The sequence below is a fragment of the Chiloscyllium plagiosum genome, chromosome 22 (genome assembly GCF_004010195.1).
Source record: "Chiloscyllium plagiosum isolate BGI_BamShark_2017 chromosome 22, ASM401019v2, whole genome shotgun sequence".
NCBI classification, from domain to species: domain Eukaryota; kingdom Metazoa; phylum Chordata; class Chondrichthyes; order Orectolobiformes; family Hemiscylliidae; genus Chiloscyllium; species Chiloscyllium plagiosum.
This window is the reverse complement of record NC_057731.1, coordinates 13869115-13885479: the sequence shown is the minus strand read 5'-3', so window position 1 is coordinate 13885479 and position 16365 is coordinate 13869115. Positions and strand designations below refer to the sequence as shown.

Genomic DNA, 16365 nt, shown 5'->3' with positions numbered 1-16365 from the left:
GTGACTGTGGTTAAGCTATTACCTTGAAGTGTTGCAAAAAAGAAAATCACTGCTTGTCTGAACTGTGCATATTGATATTGATAAGTCTGTGAAGCTTGGAGCAGGAGTAGGGTGTTCAGCCCTTGATACCCTATCCTTTCATTACTTTTCACTTTATTTCTATTCCTTTTTCCTTTTCTGTTCTGTTTTTAATACCTCTCTCCCTATTTGTTTGACCGTTACCCTATTTTCTGAACATGCATGTCTGCTGGAAAATGACAAAATAGCTGTGATGGCTAACCATGGTCATTCAGGAGTTTAGCACTTTCTCATCTTTGCTTTTGCTTGTACAAAAAATATTGGCAGAGTTTATAATTGATCTGAGAGCGGAAAGCAGAACCTTTTTTCTAACACTGTATGATTGTTTGTTTGTTTGTTTGTTTGTTTGTTTGTTTTTAACCACTAAGTCATTAGTTCCTGCTGTTTTTGAGAAACATGGTCTCTTAATCCATTTGTATTTATGTTCAAAACCTAATGGCAATAGTCTATGCCTGTTTTCATGGCTAAGATTTGAAATACCTGTATAGACTTTTCTGACTCCTTGATGCCAACATTGCCACTGAACTCTCCTTATGGTTGTATTATATAATCTTGGATGAATTGAGATTTCCTCCTGAGGCAAAACTGAAGTCTTTCTTTAGCTTGTGTGTGTCTTCTCCCTCAACTTCACCAGCCATCTGAATGCTGTCTTGTGCTATGTCCATTGGTGTCAAATTTGACTGCTGTTTCGTCCTAAATAAAGTTTCCTTTTTCACATTTTCTATATTGCAATGATGAAAGAATTAAATTCATAGTAATATCGCCAGCGTGTTCCCTGTCATCTTTTCTATTGACTGCTTTTGTTATCTTGTTCTACCCATGGAATACCATTAGCACTGAAACCCATTAATTTATCTGATGTTTTACCTCCATTATTGCTGCTCTTTTAGCTGCTGTGTTTCTGGTTTGTAGACCTCTACTTCATCGCCCTGCTTGCTTGCATCATTTAGAGGATTAAAAAACTCCAATTGCTTTTCATTCAGATTATTTGAGATTATTTATGAAATTCTTTCCTGTTATATTTAAATAAAAACCCATGTCTCCTAATCTCTTGAAATGTAGTGCTGACTGCCTCAGGTTTGTTCCCAGGTGGGTCATTGCACTTTCCTATTAGGGTACCCTCTACCCCTTGCCTCTTTAACAGTCAATAACTTCTTATACATGTGTTTTTGTTTAAAATAAATTTTGGTCTCTCACTTGCTCGCACACTCTCAATTTTACAGCAAGGCATCCTTTGCTTACATCAAATTTCCAATCAAAGCTTACTCTTAGATTTACGTCTCTTTTTGTTTACATTTATGAACATTGCTTCCAAAGAATTAAATCTAATTGGCACATGATATTCCTTTGCTCCTAGGATACAACAATTGAAAACATTCAAGGAATGTTGGAAACACATAGTACCCAAGATATGAGCCCAGAACCAGTGAAAAATACTTCAACTGCTAGTAGAAAACGTAACTTTGAAAGTTCCTTTGAAAAGAAAGACCAGCCACCTTCCAAGAAAGGTACCACTTTTCCCATGTATTAAAATGATGCAATGTAACCTGGTATGAAGAAATGATACTAGAGAAGCTGCTAGATTCTTCTGGTCAAAGACCAGCAAAGATTTTATTAAATCTGTGAATGCAGGTTTGTAAATTCTACTTCTTGAGTGCACACACAACTTGTATTCTACTGTAAATACAGAATTTAAGCAATTAATATTAAGATTTTATGTGTACCCAGTTCACTTAGCTGTGATAAATAATGCCATCTGTTGGGCATTTCAAGTTGTTATAGAATTTATGGGTGGGGAAGGAGGTGGTTGATGTTTTTGGTTGTTTTATTAAGATGCTGAGTTCAGTTGCACAGGCTGATCAGAGCTAGACCAGCCATGAACTGTGTCAAAACCTTTGCAGGATTCCTGCATGCATTTTTCGACTTGTACCCAATCTGCAATATTCTGGATACCAGAAAAACCTGGTTAAATAAAACTATTCTTTGCAGAATGGCTAGTTCTTTTTGTTTTCTTGTTTGAAGAGCCATGATTTTTTTTGTGTGTACTTACTGCACTGCTGAACAAACTGGCAAGGTGTTTTTAATTGGAACTTGCATTGTTTAAAGGAGTCCGTGTTTTACTTGCACATGTAACGGTGCTTTTGGATTTTGTGCAGTTTCACTTTAGAAAATTATTTCTCTCACACACAGAATTTAGTAATCTGGACTGGTTTCAGAATGTCTAGTTTCTATACTTTTTTGTGTACATTAGGGCTTTGGCCTTTAATTAACCAACCAGTTTTCAAACAAAACAAAAGTAAAGCAATGAGTAGTTTGTGTAGTTTGGCAAAGGAGACTTTGAAAAGTACACATAAAATTTTGTAGTGAATTTTAAAACTTTAGAATCCTGTGTAATGTATGTTTGATTAACAAAGTTACAGAAGCAAATACAAACTTAACAAATAAACACCTGTTTGAGCAGCTTTGTTTTTTTTGTTTTGTAGGTCCAGATTACAAAGACTGTATAAATGTGAAGACTCTAGAAGAGAAAGCTAAAGAAATAAAAAAGGAACTACTTCATAAAGAGAGGGCATTAATGACATTAAAAGGAGAAATACAGTCTTTGGATGAACAGTTGACGTTAGCAAAAGAGGAACTCCACGATGAGCAAACCTCCAGAGAAGGGCTGAACAAACAGGTTGAAATGTTTCAATTGAAGCTTGCTTCTTCAGCTGAGAACATTTTGAAACTAACTGAAGAAAATGAAAATCAACGTTCAAGTTACGATAAATTGATGTGGAAGTTCAAATCTGAGAAGGATTTGAATGAACAATATTTAGATAAAATTAAACAGCTTCAACTTGAGATAGAGTCAGGTAGGCATGAAATAGCACAAAGAGAACTGCAAAATAAAACTTTGGAAGATAAAATAAGCAAGTTAAATGATTTCCAGAAGGAATCAGAATTGTGTGCTAAAGGTCTGAAAAGCATCAATGATTTCCTGGAAAGTGCAGGTGGAGAGTCTCTGAAGAAAATGAGTGAATTTGAATCTCTACGCAATCAAGTATCTGTACTTAGGCATGAACTAGATACATCAAAAGATGTGGTGCAGAAACGAGATAGTGGTCACTTTCGTAAGACAGTTGAAATGCTGCAGAAGGAGTGTGAGCATATCGTAAAGATTTCATGCCAAAAAACCCAGCAAATTTGGGAACTAGAAGTAAGTATTGAGGCCTTGAAAAAACAAAAGGCAGATCTGCAAATTGAATGTACTGAATTAAAAATAAATGCTGCTTCAGCTCAGAATTTGCTTAAAGAAAGAGATGCTCACATTCAGCTTTGGAAAACCAAGTTTGAAGAAACTGAAAGTAAAATACAAACTTTAATACAAAACAAAGAAAATATCGCAGAACTTCAGAAAGAAATTGAAGATTACCAACATAAAATAAAAGCTCAAGAGTTAAAAATCTTAAAAAGTGAAGATAATTTAACTAGATGTGAAGAACAATTGAAAGAGAAAGATAACGTCATTGCAAATTTGCAACAAACAGAAAAGAAATTTCATGACTTGGAAAAACATGTTAGTGACTTGAAACTGCAGGAAATTAGATTTAAGGAAAAAGTCAGTCAGTCCCAAAATGATTGGCATGTTTTAAAGGAAATCTTATCCAAGAAAGAAGAAGAACTGGAAACTAACCGTTTAACACTTGTTCAGTAGGTATTTTTAAGTTTCTTTCTTGATTATTTGTTCATAATTCTAGCAGTACTATCTGGACATGATGACCATCAAAATGCATCGTGTGGCTTAGTAGGCGTAAGTAGTATGGAAATCTGATCCTGCATTACAATCTCTTCCCACAACATTTTGAAATCACCTAAACTTAAAGATGTTGGCTTAATCCATCAGTTAAGTTTAATTTTTTGTATCTGTTTTATTTTATATGTTTTTTTCAATATCTTTTTTGATCTTGTTAGTATTCACCTGTTCGGTTCAATAAAGGCAGTGAAGCGATTACAGCAGGCAGCTAGCAGGAGGCGTGTGGAAAGAAGGCTTGCAATCATATGAAAGAAAATAGTAACTCCATGTTTACGCATTCAAAGTTTTAAAAACTGTAGGACTGCAGGAAAAAAAAAGATTGTAGAAGATGAAGTAATAGTAAACTCTAATATTTTGCATCATTTTTCACTATTGTCTACATGTCTGATCATAATTATGCTAAAAGATGTGGAGCAACCTTAGAAACAATCATAAAAAGAAGAATTTGGTTCTGAAAAATTTAGCTGATCCCAAGATGGTTTGTTACAACATCCTCTTGGCATGTAGACTAAATGCTGAAATAATAACATGAGATACCAATTTTTATGTAACTTCCATGGGATGAGTGTTGTAGATGTAATGGCCTCAGTGATCAATTTCGACTGGCGCTTATGACAAAGGATTTTCATAAGATGTGCTGGAGCTACAATGTATGAGTAAATGTTGTAGCACAGATTAAAATGTTGATTAGTGTATTGGAAATGGGTATGAGGAATTTGTAGTTTGACATGATGTTCTGGGGTCAGTGTTATGCCCATCTGTGTTCTCAATGTTCATTGATTGTAATTTTGTATACCTTGGGTCAATATCAAAATTGCTGCAAAAATTAGAAGTTGTGACCAGGAGAGCAAATAAGATAGTTGAAAGAGTAAACCTGCATCTCATGTAAAACATAGCATCTCTAACAATGAAGCAAAACACTTGTTCTCCAAGTCTCAATTTAAGTTGTTTAAGTCCTTTAAACTGCAATTTAAAATTAACCTTCTAAAAAAGAAACCTCTTACCAGATTCAGAAGGGCAGAGCATGTGGCAGTAGCTTAATAAATCTCAAATCTGCTGTCACCTCTCAGGATGATAGCATTCCTCCTTTTACATGCCAGTGCTTTTCCTATTGCTCTTCAACCATCTGCTGCACATAGTGAAATGATACTGCATTTAGAAGTGATAATCCTTTCAATTGTGATCCATCTCCCAAATAATAAAATGTGTCCCCAGAACCATTTGTGTGATGGCTTCTTTTACAATTGAGAGTCTGGCTAGTTTGGCAAAACCAAGTTTTATAAGTTAGAGCTGCTCAAATATGTTTCGTTGTGTGCTGACTGATGCTTCACAGATTCCACTACCTACTTTTTTCTAGGTTAAAATCACACTACACCAGGTTACAGTTAAACTTGTTTAATTGGAAGCACTGGCTTTCGAAGTGCTGTTGCTTCATGAGGTGGTTGTGAAGCAGGACCGTAAGACTCAGAATTTACAGCAAAAGATTACAGTGATACAATGATACATTGAATAAACCTAGGTTGTGAAATCTTTCATCTTTTCGAATGGGTATGCTGGTTTTGGTCCTTTATATAAATCCCAGAACTAGTTTTAAGTCACATTCTCAAGATAAGAAGCTTTTATAACAAAAGGTGATACCTCAGCTCAGACAATGCCTTTAAAGGTGTGAGTTTAGAGTCTGTATCCCAATCATGGTTCAGACTGGTTCCATTTCAAAAATGAAATTTACAAATATTACATGGATTGCCTGCCTGCATTGACTGCTTGCAGGGTCTGCATTTTTTTGAGCAAAATAGAATGTATCTGCAAATATAATTCTGCAAATATAAATTCACCCCATAAACTACTTGTATGTGTATGTGCATGCAGGAGTGAGAGAACGAGATAGAGTGAGTGTGCACATGTAAGTGTGGTTTGCGTGTGTGCAAGCTTGGTAAAGTGTGCGAGTTTGATGGGGTATAAGCCTGTGAGAGGCGGTGGGGGTGGGGAGGGTGTGTATGTGTGTGCATATGGAAGAGAGCTTGTCTATGAGAGAGGGTCTGTGTGAGTGTGTGAGAATTGTGCAGTGGGGTCACCTGCAGTGTGACATGAACTCGAGGTCCTAGTTGAGGTCATCCTCATGGGTACTAAACTTGGCTATCAGCCTCTGCTCGGCCACTGCATTGTTGCCCATCCCAAAATCTGCCTTGGAGAATGGTCCAAGGCTGAATGTCCCTGACCGCTGAAGTGTTCCCTGACTGGGAGGGAACACCCCTGTCTGTTGATTGTTGTGCGGTGTCCATTCATCCATTGTCATAGCATCTGCTTAGTCTGTGCAATGTACCATGCCTTGAGTCATCCTCTGTATGCGACAGACGACATCGACACCGGCCAAGTCACATGAGTACTACCCATGTACATGGTGGACGGTGCCCCACGTGTAATGGTGGTATGTATGTGACACTCTGACACATCTTGCAGTGGTTGCCATGACAAGGTTGTATGGTCGATTATTTATTGAAGGCTGGGCAGTTTGCTGCGAACAATGGTCTGTTTTGAGGGTTGGCGGTTGTTTCAAGGATGCTCTCATAAGAACACGGTACGATGCTCAACTCATCGATCACCAGCAGCAGCCAAAAAACTACACCATGATCTTCGCAGACTGCAACACGTTATCGATGAGGCTGAGCACCTCACCGGACCTTCCCTCTGCCTCCACTTCTCGCCTTTAAACAACCACCAAACCTTAAACAGATCATTGTTGCAGCAAACTGCCCAGCCTTCAGGACAACGTCGACCGTAACACCGTACAACCCTGTCAAGGCAACCACTGCAAGACGTGCCAGAGTGTTGACATAGATACCACCATTAAACGTGGGGACACCACCCACTGTGTACGCGGCAGGGACTCCTATGACTTGGCCTATGTTGCCTATCTCATATGCTGCAGGCAAGGATGTCCTGCGGCATGGTACATTGGCGAGACCAAGCAGACGCTACGACAACGGATGAATAGACACCGCACAACAGTCATCAGGCAGGGGTGTTCCTTCCCAGTTGGGGAACACTTCAGCGGTCAGTGACATTCAGCCTTTGGGTGACCATGCTCCAAGGCTTGCAGGTTCTGCATTTCTTGAGCAAAATAGAATGTATCCTCAAATATAATTCTGAAAATACAAATTCACCCCATAAATTTGTGTGCTCGCGCGTGCAGGAGAAAGAGACAGAGTGAGTGTGAGTGCACGTGAGAGAGTGTGTTTGCATGTGTGCAAGATGAAAGATTTAACAGTCTAGGTTTGTTCAATGTATCATTGTATCACTGCAATCTTTCTTGCTATAAATTCTGTGCCTTATGGCCCTGCTTCACAACCACCTGATGAAGAAGCAGCGCTTCGAAATCTAGTTCTTCCAAATAAACCTGTTGGACTATATCCTGGTGTTGTGTGATTTTTAACTTTGTCCACACCAGTTCAACAATGGCTCCTCCAAATCATACATTTTTCTAACAACTTTTATCAGACAAATGTGGCAATTCCTACGTTTGGACTTTTAGATCTGAACATAGTTAGGAAGAATTGCAAATGGACCCTGACACACCTTCAAACACATCAAAATTCATAATTACTTCTGTACTACTTGTGATTTGTTACTAAAGGAAACACAACTACCTTCTCTCTCTGCCTGCTGATATGCTGAGTTTTTCTCGTCCTTGCTGTATTTATTTCAGATTTCCACTATAATAATATCACTTGGCAGTGTTGTGATATTAGAATTTTCCTGCTCTTCGGATGCTGCCTGACCTGCTGTGCTTTTACAGCAACACTCTAATCTAGTGTTGTAATATTCCCTTGTAATAGTGGAGAATTCCTTCTGCAGTTCACTGCCAACTAAGCAGTCTTTTTGTGAGGACATGACATCATTTTTATGCTTTGTGAACTGCGTTTGATGTAGAATTGCCGTTAATTTATGAGCTCCCAACTTGTAGAGTGATGCACAAATGATTTTCATGTCAGTGGGAAAAACTTTAGATCAGCATTATACATTTTAATGCATGCGCCAGTATTGAAATTTCTTTTGATCCTTGGAAAACTGTCTACCCTTGTCATTACTAGGAAGAAAGCGTTGAGTTAAGCATTGAATGACTGTGTTCGACCAGATGTTTGTTTTCCTTTTTTTTCCTAAAACTATCAAGTTTTAAGTTTTGCTTGCTATATCAAAAGCTAAAAAGCAAGCTCTCTGATGGGTCTTTTTAAAATATCAAAGTTTGACAGCTGACCTGCAGAAGAAAAGTGAAGAATACAGTGATCTCAAGGAAAAATATGCAGATGCCAAGAAACAGATGCAACAGGTAGAGAAGGAGGTAAGTTCTATGGTTTTGAAATAAAATAAATGCTGGAAACACTGATATGTGAACAGAAAGTGCTGCAAGTGCACATTAGGTTTTTGTGAAAAGAAAAGATTACTGAATGCATTATATGGGTAATTAAAATCAGAAGATCTCCTTTAATGGAGCTGAGCAAAAAAGAAGTGGGGAACCAGAATAGGTTGGCTAGTTGATAGTTGTTTAACAAGACTATCACCACACCTCAGGCCAGGGGACAACTTGCAAAGGAGTGTCCTTCATGGTAACTTCACCCAGTGTGGGAATTGAACCCATGTTGGTGTCACTCTGCATTGCAAAACAACTGTCCTACCATTGGAACTCACCAACTGATATTATACACACTACTCTAGATTTGATCTCACACATTTGTTCAATGCATCTGGCATCCCCTTATTTTTCCATTAATTCCCCAGACTCTCCTTCTTCAAAGCCAACCCTGTCACCTTTGAGTAGACAGATGTAACATTAGTAATTTGAACTGATGCATTTTGAGGGGTTTTCCTGAATCCCTTTACACTTCCATTCCTAACCAAATGGCCCCAAGATTCTCCAATTCCTTAAATTCCCAGCCATTATCTGGTACAATACTTTCTCCACCTGGTCAATCTCTCACTCCGTTAACTTTCTCCAAATTTAAGAAGGAGAACTTGTGTGACTCTTAGCAATAGCCATTTTTTCACACGATATATAGAGCATACTTTGTTCTAGTCTTCATCAGATATTTTTCCTCATTTGTGTATTGATTCAATTCCTTCTAAACAGGTACATTTCAGCAACTTTGCTTCTAATTTTATCTTTGCCTCACTTTACACTTTTTTAGTTTCAGAAAAAATCCACTTGCTATTTTTCAAATTTTCAGATTTCTAAAAAACGTGAAGAAGAAAGATCTCTGAGAAACAAAGTTCAGGAACTTGAGAGAATGAAGAATCAAATGACTCAGGAGCTTGAGGCTAAAGAACGGATGATCCAGCAGATTAGGAAGGTACTAACAGCTTGTTAAATGAATGCTACTGTGAGTGGCTAAATGAGGACAAGAGATTAATCCATAGCCTGACTGCTAACAATTAGAAAGTTCTACAATATTTTATTTGTGATCCAATTTTAAAATGGTCTTCAATTGCTGTTATGCTGCTATTTTCCTCCTCTTTGTTAATGCATTAATTTTAATAGCTCACTTAATCTGGAAGGCTTTCTGATTTGTTCCTAGACTTCTACTGATTCAAAAACTGTGTGTGTGTGTGTGTGTGTGTGTGTGTGTGTGTGTGTGTGTGTGTGTGTGTGTGTGTGTGTGTGTGTGTGTGTATGTGTGTGTGTGTGCGTGCGTGCGTGCGTGCGTGTGTGTGTGTGTGTGTGGAGCCTTTCTTGTGCCTTCCAATACTCCGGTTGGAACCTATTTTTCTGTTGCAAGTGAGGAACTTGGGTGGAAAAATACCAAGTTATGCATTGGAATGGAAGCTTGACCTAATGGGGAAGTGAAGGCCTAGTATTATTATTGCTGGACTATTAATCCAGCTAATGTTCTGGGTCCCTGGGTTTGAAACCTGCAATGACAGATGGTAGGATTTGAATTCAATATAAATCTAGAATTTAAAGTCTAATGAAGAGCATGAAATCATTGCCGATTTATCAGAAAAACCCATCTGGTTTATAAAAGCCCTTTATGGAAAGAAACTGCCATCCTTACCTGGTCTGGCCTAAATGGGACTCCAGACCCACAGCAATGTGGTTGACTCTTAACTGCCTTCTGGCAAAATAGGAATGGGCAATAAATGCTGATCTGACTAGTAATGCCCTCATCCTGTAAATGAATGAAAAAAACTGTTCTGAGCTAGGCTGTTGATAGAGAGAATGCCTCTTTGTTGAATTGGCACCTGAGCCTGTGAGTGAACTATTTGTATGTTTTTTATTCTCGAAGTGTTTAGATTTTTCAAGGGCAAGTACTCAGTCTTGACTATTAGCAGCCATCAGAAGCGACAGCAAGGAGGCGGTGAATAAGTGACTGGAAATTGGTGATTACTTGGTGAATACATCATGGGCATACAGGTTGACAAGTTTCTGAAGTGCATGTTTATAATTGCTAAATCAAGGGAATTGGACATCATTAGAGATGTGAACTGCACATTACAGTAGATCGTCACACTGCAGTTTTGAAACCTCTAGTGAAGAGGAGTATGAGACTTTTAGTCACAAAGAGGGATATGAGGGAGGAAGGGGGCAAGGGTAAGGAGAATCCTGAGGGGAATATAATCTGTATTGAGTGAGGGGTATACCACCCACTGTCAGAGGCTGTTTTCAGCAGACGTCAGTACATCAGCATCACCAAAGACTACCATTCAGGTAGGTAGTCAGACTGCTGTGATAGAGAATTTGACCCATTGGGAATTAGTGGGTATTGCATAGGTGACTGTGAAAGTCATCATTGCTTAACTTATACATCTAGAGGCATCTGTGGGATTTCCAATATGTGACCCATTGTGACATCAATCTGGTTATGGATGCCATGTTCAATAGGGCCACCCAATATACGTGATCTTGCAATAATCTAACCAAGCAGGAAGATAGCTGCCGCCTTTTCTTGTGTGTGATGTGGGGTTGGACTAGGGTGGACAAAGTTTAAAAATCACACAACACCAGGCTATAGTCCAGGTTTATTTGGAAGTACAAGCTTTCAGAGCGCTGCTCCTTTCATCAGGTAACTGGTGGGACAGATCATAAGACACAGAATTTATAGCAAAAGGTCACAGTGTCATGCAATTAAAATGATATATTGACCAAACCTAGATTGCTGTTAAGTCTTTCATCTTTTAGAATGATTGCAGGTTTGGTTCTTTAATATGTAAACCCCAGAACTACTTTTAAGTCACATTCTCGAGATAACTTTAAGTTAGTAAATGTAACAGTGAGATTGAAAAATTACCCTCCAAAATTGAAAAGCAGCCTCAAGAAAAACTTTGATTGCCAGAAAACAGATCTGTCACAACCCTTACACTGATGCTGTCCCAGTTACTAGCGCTTTGCCACTTCCCTGCACATCTTCAATGCTGGATGTACTAATTAGGGTTATACAATGAAGATTTGGCTCATTGTGTCTGTGGTGGGCCCAGGTTGAGAGACAGGAAAGGCAACCTGAACAACGTTGTTCTTTTTTTAAATTTAATGTAATTTTCTAACCAATCTGATCAGAGATATTATTACACACCCTGGGAGCAGGTGGGAATTGAACCTAGGCCTCTGAGTCCAGGAGTAGGGACATTACCATTGCACACAAGAGGGTATTTTGCTGTTCTCTTCTTGCAGTGGCTGCAGCTGTTACTGTCTGAGCCAGCTGCTCGGGTTCGCTTCCTCTGCCAAATGGGTGATGCCGTTATTCTGAAATGCATTCAAATGCTTAGTGCCATTATCATCTCCCCTCATGGATGATGTGCTTAGAGCAATGTGATACTGGCTTCAAATAATTCCTCCTTTTTACTGAGCTATCAGGTGCCTTCACAGAATGCTGTTTTTTTTTTTGGTCCCTCTGAGACGAAGTGATAAGGGAACTATGCATTACAACATTTCCTTCTGTTTGCCCTTGCAGCTCCCAACTCTTAAGTGATGGGAACAAGTGAGTTATATGGAAGTTCATAGAATCCTTACAGTGTGGAAACAGACCATTTGGCTTAACAAGCCCACACTGACCCTCAAAGTATCCATTCCCCAACCCTATTACTTCTACATTTCCCCTGACTAGTGCACCTAACCTATACATCCCTGAACACAGTGGGCAAATTAGCAAGGCCAATTCACCTAACTGGCACTACTTTGGTCTGTGGGAGGAAACTGGAGCACCTGGAGAAAACTTGCACAGACATGAGGAGAATATGCAAACTCCATACCCAGGGCAGAATCGAACCCGCTGTGAGGCAACAAAGCTAACCACTGGGCCACTGTGCTGCCCTTATGTTGTTCACTTTTAATGGCTTTTTCCATTAGTTTGCTCACTACCTCAGTATTCCACACATGCCTCGTCATGAATAATAAACTGCCCTGCTGCCAGGCTGCCTGACTCCTATGCTGCCACTTTCATTGGAATCCATACCGCTAGTCATGGCATGCTTCCTTAGACTGTCAGATTTCAGTGGCATTTTGACTCTCTTTTTTAAAAACAATAGTCTATTTCAGAATATCTTCTGAAGTTTCGTTTGTAATTTTTGTGACTTTTTACTTTTGTGATTTGCACTTGCTATACCAGGCCAATCAGGTCATTAATTTTCTTCCAGCGTTGCAAACGTTTTCTTGGAGGTCACATTGGAGCTGCTAAAGTCCTGTGCTACCCCAACTAATCCTTTTGGTTTGCCTGTCTGGCTGCCTCCTGTTGTCATCTGGAAGCTGGACTGCCCTCCTAAGCTCTTACTGCCTGGAGAAGCAACTCCAAGGAAAACATCAATAATCCTACAGTGTCTGTCATCTTGTAGCTGCTCCATTGCCCTACCTCCAGTAATGTCTAGACTTTCTTTTTATATTCCTTGTTTTTGCAGCCTTTTTAAATCTGGTGCCTACTTCTTAAGTATTGAGGTTTCACTACCTGGGCATTATTCACTTAAGGTGTCTGACTGAATTTCCCTTTCATTAGCTTCATATGGCCATGCCACCCACTTTGCATCCGAACATCAAGGCTTCCTCACTGTTGATAAGATTTATTCCTTTGTGCCTCTCGTGAAATCTCTCATTGAGATGAAGAACAATGATTTGCTTTGCAGAGTACATAGTTGATGTGATTTTTATTGTCACATGTACTGGAGTTAAAAAGTACAAAAGTACAGTGAAAGGTGCACAATGCCACCACAGAAGGCGATATCTTCAGTACAAGTACCTAGGTACAGAATCTTAAATTGCAGCAACTATAGTACACTGACACCTTAGTTTTAAGTAGAAAATAAGAAATAAAACTGAAAGTTCAAACATTACAGTCTTTAAGTGCTTAATGACAGTTGGACTTCACTTTGAGGAATCTTCTTGACACCGGAAGTCCATGCTGAGGCCACAACGGGCTGAGACTGCCACGCTGAGCCACTGAGAGGCTGCCTCTGCACTGAGTCAGTGGCTGAGAGAAGAAGGTGGGGGTGGGGAAAAATACAAAAAAAAGAAAAGGGAGCAGATAAGCTCCATCTGAAGCATCCTACCCCACTGCCATTTTGGACAGTTTTTCCCAAAATAACACAAACCGATGCTTATTGTATTTTAGATGTCTGTTCTGGTATTATATATCCATTCTCTTCTCGTCTGATATTTACGAGCAGAACTTTATTTTTATTCCCCACCTACCCACCCTGGTAACAACATTTAGCAGCAAATCTATGGTTAATTAGATGTTAGCAGCTATCCTTTTGCAATACTTCAAATATACAAGAAATTTTAATATACTACCATGTTTATGTGTTGTTTTGGATTTTAGGCATGTCATAATGAAGCAGACTGCAGAAAGAAGATAGAAATGTTAACCATCTCTTTGGATGAAAAAGTGACTGCTTTAAAAAAATTGGGAAAGAACTTGGAAGAGAGTAACAGCTTACACCAAGTGAAAGAACAACAGGTCAGTGTGGTCCTGGAGATTACCTACATAAACAACTAGTGTCATTGAATTGCTTAAGTGTAAAAGAATGTGTTCAAAAATTAGCATGCAAATTATTTTTACCTCTTAATCACAAAGTCGATATCATATTTGCAGCTTATTACTTGAAGTAGTTTAATAATAATTTGCTGACTTTTTTTTCAATTGCTTCCAGATTTGAAATCCTTGTTCTTAAACCTAATTGCTTTCTTTAAGTTGTTTTTGGCAGAATGGCATTTCTGTTGATATCTACATTACTTTAATGATTACTGATATACAGGGCTTAAAAGAAAATCAAGCAATCCAAGATTCTTGCATCATGTTAACTGATACCAAAGCAGAAGAAGCTGTACATCTTTTGCAAACTGCTTCCAAAGGTATTTAAAGAAATATGATGTCCAAATTAAATGTCATTCAGATGCTGAGGAAATTAAGCTGTATCGTTTTTAGCCTAGGTTGTTTAAAAGCTTGTTGACAAAAATGAAGGCACATTAATAGCAATTAAGTTTGTTTTTTTTTTGCTTCATTTGTTTCTACTCAACTTGGCCAACTTACTATGCAGAATAATTATCTTTTCGCACGAGTACAATGTGCATAAAATTCCACTTCAAACACTCTCTTTATTATTAAACAGTGTTAAACTTGGAGAAAATTTGGGGAATCGATCTGTCACTTTCTACACAATTTCTGGCAAACACATTCAACTCTTAAGTGTATTTCAGAGCAGTCACACCAGTCAGTTCAGGAGACTTCAACGATTTCTGTGATAAGTGAATGCTTCTCTTTAGCTTACTATTGTAAATCCAAATTTTAGCTTGTGTTGATAAACTAGGTTATTAAAACATGGCAAATTTCTCTCTTTACATTTTCAAAATATAAATTATAGGTATTTACTTCTCTGGAAACTAATATTAGATGGTTTTAAATAATATGTGATTCACTAATTTGTTTGGAAATTTCTAGCTTTTAATGAATGGGTTATATCACTTAATGTTTCAGTTCTTATTCTGATACCTTCAGGTTTGGTCACCACTATATAATAACTTTTTTGTTGTCCTAATTATTGGTTATTCCAAAATTTGAGTTCAAATCCTGCTATAATGAAATTGTTGACTGTCTGTTCTGGTTTATGTCAAGAACTTCAGATAAAAGAACAAATAATTCAAGATATGAAAACTGCATTAACTGAGCAAGATCAAACCCAAGCTGAACAAGATGAAGTTCTTGAGGCCAAGTTGAAAGAGATTGAAGAGTTGAATGCAGGTGATTGCACTATATTAGGGAATTTTACACATCGACAGTTGTTGCCCATGAAATAGCATGCAAAGTGGAAAATCTGTTTGTGTAATGTTTTTATGTTTAAATTGCCACACAACTAGTAATTTGAGATGAACAAACATCGATTGTAACCAACAGGGGAGCAAGTTGCATGCTGTCTTAACAGTTGGGCTTCTAAGATTAACTACAGTAAACCAGCCAGGATGATGAGTGTTCTGCTTTTGCTGTGTGAAATTAAGTGCCATGACGCACTTTAAAGAAAAAAATTCTTCTAAAATTTGGCAGAAACTTAATCTCATCAGACCATAATAGTTGATTTGTGTTTGTATGCTATTCTGTGGAGAAGACTGTGTATTCTAATAGCTTTTTATAATGAGACAGTTTTATTTTGTATACAAATAAAGGAATTGCACAAAATAACAGATTATTTTGGTGTTTTTAAAAAAGCTTTATTATTCCATTTTAGAATTGGAGAAGTGGATAAAATATGCCAAAAAATTTGAGAGCAAGTGTAATACACTTGAACACAGCCAATCATTGAAAAATGCAAGTGGAGTTCACCAAACAGAACCTGGACCATTTCAAAAAGAAATTGAAGATTTAAAGCAACAGTTGGTGGTAAGTTTTCTGATTATTGGCTCAGGGACAGCACTATTTATTTCTTGAAGTGGAAATTGTAGGTAATTCTCATTCTAGGCTTGAGTAAATGATTTGACTCTCATAACTTATTGCAATACTGTAGACCTACTGCATTATTGAAGGTGCTGCCTTTTGGGTGGGATATTATACTTGAGGCTCTGTCTGCTCAGGTGGACATATCTGATTCCATGGCACTATTTGAAGATGAATGGTTGAGTTCTCCAGTGTTTTGTATGATTATTTATCTCTAAGATAACATGAACTAAAATAGTATCTGATGGGACCTTTTAATGTTGTAAATTGACTGCCAGCATTTCTCTACAGTGACTGCACTTTATAGTCATGTAAGTATTTCGAAGTCCTAAGGGACATCTTGAAGTCATGAAAAATTTTAGTTGTATCACATTTCCTCTCACTCCTCATACCTTCTACTCATGGCCATAGAATCCCTACAATGTGGAAGCAGGCCATTTGGCCTTCGAGTGCATACTGCCCCTCTGAAGAGCATCAAACCCACATCCCCCCCGATGTGCCCTATTCCTGTAAGTCTACGTTTCCAATGGCTAAGTCTGCATTTCTTATGGTTAATCCACCTAGCCTGCACATCCCTGGACTATGGGC

General features: G+C 38.2%; 1 protein-coding gene across 1 annotated transcript in view; it reads left to right on the top strand.

The window, feature by feature from the left end:
- Positions 1–16365, top strand: part of LOC122561381 (kinesin-like protein KIF20B) — a 93562-nt gene that overhangs the window by 40930 nt on the left and 36267 nt on the right. Inside the window, exons 18-25 of the mRNA XM_043713145.1 lie at positions 1436–1586; positions 2562–3771; positions 8117–8213; positions 9097–9219; positions 13672–13809; positions 14108–14204; positions 14965–15090; positions 15572–15723. Coding sequence (XP_043569080.1) covers positions 1436–1586; positions 2562–3771; positions 8117–8213; positions 9097–9219; positions 13672–13809; positions 14108–14204; positions 14965–15090; positions 15572–15723 — 2094 coding nt within the window. The remainder of the gene's footprint in view (positions 1–1435; positions 1587–2561; positions 3772–8116; positions 8214–9096; positions 9220–13671; positions 13810–14107; positions 14205–14964; positions 15091–15571; positions 15724–16365) is intronic.